General features: G+C 38.5%; 1 protein-coding gene across 1 annotated transcript in view; it reads left to right on the top strand.

Annotated features, from left to right (window-relative positions):
• The window catches only part of LOC104409905 (Krueppel-like factor 6), an 8,079-nt gene extending 4,042 nt beyond the window's left edge, over positions 1-4,037 (top strand). The window contains exons 4-5 of the mRNA XM_010019924.1: positions 628-751; positions 1,169-4,037. Of these exons, the coding sequence (XP_010018226.1) occupies positions 628-751; positions 1,169-1,220 (176 nt within the window). The 3' untranslated portion in view covers positions 1,221-4,037. The remainder of the gene's footprint in view (positions 1-627; positions 752-1,168) is intronic.
• The last annotated feature ends 256 nt before the right edge of the window (positions 4,038-4,293 follow it).

The following is a 4,293-nucleotide window of genomic DNA, read 5'->3' as shown; positions in this document are numbered from 1 at the left end:
CAGCAGACATAAATAGCTGCCGGCCTCAGAAGTGTTGCAGAACTGTTGTCCCGGTGCTGTCTGGCTGAGAACGTTCCTGTGAATGGAAGTGGTATTTCTTGAATGCTGAAATAGCAGTGTTCAAAGTGGTATGCAGGCTTTTCCAAGAATATGGCTCAGCAGAAAGGAGGTTGCATGTTATGCAGATGAGTGAGTGACAAAGGACTTTGATGCAATACAGTAGCCTAATTGCATTTTGGAGCCTGGCTGTGCTCTCTTTAATCACCTTTATGAGGTGAACGATACCTGTTTGGGAGTAAGCCTGCCATTATGGATGAACAGGAATGGTAGAAGGTTGGATTTCTTTGTTTCCTGTGAGCCTGTTTAATCACTTTTTTTTTTTTTTTTTTTTTTTAATTATTGAGAATGAGATTATTTGGTGTGCTGTTGCAGCAAAATAGTTAAGTAGGAATCATGTGGGTGAATTTTGCAAGCCGCCTTTGCCTGCATGTTCTGAAGCATTCAGATAGTTTAAATAAAATCGGGTGTCTCTGGGGATGGAGGAGGTTTACATAGAAAATGAATGGGATAGCACCTATCTTTCTTTGAATGAAGTCATGACTAATGTGTAATCTGCTTTCTTTGTAGGGGAAAAGCCTTACAGATGTTCATGGGAAGGGTGTGAGTGGCGTTTCGCAAGAAGTGATGAATTAACCAGACACTTCAGAAAGCACACTGGTGCCAAGCCTTTTAAATGTAGTCACTGTGACAGGTATGTTACTGAAGCGCACCTTTTTAAATAGTTATTTCTAATGCTTGTTGGAAAGCGAGTCTAGGCTGCTTTTCACTTGTGAAGGAATCATTTGGGAATGCAACTGCCTGGTATTTTTAAGGGATTATTTTATATTTAAACTGGAAAAAACTCCCATTTTACCAATCATTGGGATGTGGTTTGTAGCCTGATGCTTCGGATGAGTTTTGACAAGTCTCTAGTGTTACCACTCATCTGCAGAGCCCCTGGGTGCCCACAGACACTTCAAGTGCTCCTGTGTGTCCAGGGAGTGCCAAATCCCTCCTCCACCGGCCATGTTTCTGAGTAGCAGGGCAATGGGGGGTGCCTCAGCTACACGTATTTTGTCATGTGTGCCAGCAGCATGGGCTAATGCGAAACCTGGCTCTTGCTTTGCAGGTGTTTTTCCAGGTCTGACCACCTGGCCCTTCACATGAAGAGACACCTCTGAATGGGTCAAGAGGTGAATCCTGCAGGCTAAGAGGCGTCAAGGTTGAAGAGCCTTGAGCGAAGGGATGCGTGTTCCAGCCAAAGCATGCCATTTTGCACCCTACCCAGTTGCCTCCAGGACCTCACTTCCTTGAAGGTCTTTTGAGGGCTAATAAGTCATGTAAGAAACGGCATAGCAACCACGGTGCATGATGTTTGGGGTTTCCTGGACTCATACACTGGTATCTAACCTTCTGAGTGGCTCCTAAGCCTTTGCCGTGAGCATGTGCACTGAGAATGTTAATGATTGGGCGACTGTATGCGATGAGGATCTCTTGATGACTGTATGCTGAGGCACATTTTTTTTCTTGTGGTTGTTTTATAACTGTAAGAGAAAAAAATAGTCTGAATGTCTTGTATGTGAGGAATATCTTGTGAGATGGGACGACCACCAATCATTTCCAAGGGGTTGGGGGGTGGGGGGGTGTCTGCACCTTTTTAGAGGGGAAATGGAGAGGGGAAAGGGGGCGGGGATAAAAAGAGTCAGGATGCCAGAATGGAGATGGGGGGCCTCCCTGTTCCTGTGTGAGAGGAGCTTTAGGTGTCTGGTGCAGCTATTAAACGTGCAATGTGTCAAGTAGCTTGTTTTACTTGCTACAGAGCTCATTTGTAATCCATTGTATAAGCTGTGTATTTACAAATGTAACACAACTATAACTTTTCATTATAATACCAAGGTTATTGCATGGTTCTGGGGAACTATATGCTTTTCCATTCTTTAATCAGGACTGCAGTTTTGATTCCAGTTAAGAGCAGCTAAAATACAATTGGTCTAACGTTACATAATGTATGGAACATGAATAATTTTTTCTGTTGGGTGGATAAAACCACTATTGGTTAGAAACTGATTTTTCTCATGCAGCTAATTTTTCTCTTATTTATGCCTTGAGGACTAACTTCTGGTTTTCTAGCTGTTAATGCACTGTTGACCTTAATAATGGTGCCTTATGCAAGTGACCTTCTCTTGCAGGGGGTCTTATACAGGGGTATGGGTGATGCATGCTTTATTAAGGCTCTCTTTTCACCTGGCATTGTACTGTATCAAATGTATAATATGAGGGGAAAAAAAAAGGTTACTTCCAGGGTCCTCCTTCACAAAGACAAATATAGAGAAAAGTCATTCATGTCAATACAATATTTGTTTAACTTAGACAATTTGACTGTGTTACAGTATAATGCATATGCCAATTGAATACCTGACCAGTTCTGCCACCTTGAGACTTTTTTTATATTGACCTTGCACAACAACTGTGTATATACACACCCCAACTGTACTTAATATGTCAAGTTTTCATACATATTAAAGATACAGAAGTATTAAAAGATGTATTTGCTTAAAAGGCACAAGTTTCACATCTATATATCTAGCTATCTGTTGGTCATACAGAAAGAAACTATATTACTTTTTTTTTAAAAGTGGGCAGAAAAATAATTGTGTATGTATATTTGTGTGTACAGTCTGTGTATGTGTGTATATATATAGATAATATATAAATATTTTTTTTAAGAGGAAAAAATAGAACACATAGCTGGAAAATGCCACAGCCCATCAAAATATTCCTTCTACCCCCGCAATACGGTCATTAAGGAGACAAAGAAGTGAAAGATACAGTTAATTAAAATCTAGTGTTTTTAGAGGCTTTACCTTTAGCTTAATTGTATGCTAAAGGCTTTGTTGGCATTCAGTCCTTCTCAGACTGCTGACTGTGTTTCGTAGTTGTTAGGTTGTCTGGAATAGCGTATCTGTGGCCATTTAAGAATGATAGGAACCGAATATTGGCATGCTAAAAGAATATTAGCTGTGTGCAGATGAAGTACACTCGGGTTTTGGCCTTCCAGCTTACTGGAGGAGCTATGAGTGAGCTAGTCGTTGTGGTGGTTGAGCTCTAATTTTACATAGTTCAGCTAAAATAAAGATTCTTTTTTCTTAGAGTAGAAATAGTCTGTCCAAAAGCCGTATTTTCTTTTTTTTAAACCAGCTCACTACAGTCGATGCAATGAAACATGTGACCTGTTTCTTTTTCTATTTATTATTGGTCTTGCTTACTATGCTAATATTTTGGTATATCTTCCTGGAAATGTGTGTAGATAAGTGGTTTAAAAAAAAAGTATATGCAAGTGATCTGGTTCTAAGGAACACACAGGCTTAAATCATTCTCATTTCATCTTTTGGTTTAAATTGCCTGAAAATGCACTTTTTTTTTTTTTTTCCTTCCCCAAACCAAACAAAATCTTCCAGAAAATGGATTTCTATTTAGGGTTGGGTTTTCTTGTGTTTTTAACTCCTTGTTTGCATTGTCCTTGGCTTAGCCATAATTCTTATAAACAGGAAAGTAAACAAAAGCAAAAAAAAAACAAAAAAACAAACCAACCCCAAACAACAACAACAAAAGAAATTAAACTTGCACTGGCTTGTCTCAATTGTGAAATACCATCAGAGTTGTGTGGATGGGGTGGGGCTGTGTGCCATATGTCAAATGCCTGTAATTTTCTTAATAAGCAAGTACATTTTGTTCAGGTGATAACTGAGCCTCAATCAAGCTGAAAAATAAAAAAAAATAAAACATTTTTGCTTGAAATTTAAGAAGAAAATGTTTCTATTAGTGAAATTTCTTTTTTTGTTTTTGAAGCACCCTGTTATCTAAAGAATCTCTTTGTAAGATTTTTGTAAAAATTTTGTTTTACAAGATTTTATTTGAAATTGTTTTTTGCAAGATTGTTATATTTCTGTATGAATGTATTTTTTATTGGAATAACATAAAAAGAAATTCTTATCAGCATCACGTGTCTGGTTTCATCTTTCTCCCATCTGAAGCCCTACACATCAAACAGTGTCAGGTATTATGTTGACATTTTGCCTTGAGTCACCTGGTTGCAGGTACAAACACCTTTGAATCAAGTCATTTTGTGGAAGACAAACCCTGATGAGAAAATAATATTGGCAGTAGAAACTAAAAGTTCTTCCATATCTTAAAACCTGTTGCTGACTTGGCTTTTGCCTCAGCAGAATAAATAGTTAACACGATTGTTACTGC

This window comes from Nestor notabilis, unplaced genomic scaffold (genome assembly GCF_000696875.1).
Source record: "Nestor notabilis isolate BGI_N333 unplaced genomic scaffold, ASM69687v1 scaffold7758, whole genome shotgun sequence".
Classification (NCBI taxonomy): Eukaryota; Metazoa; Chordata; class Aves; order Psittaciformes; family Psittacidae; genus Nestor; species Nestor notabilis.
The sequence above is the reverse complement of the archived record's forward strand: the minus strand, read 5'-3'. Positions and strand labels throughout refer to the sequence as shown.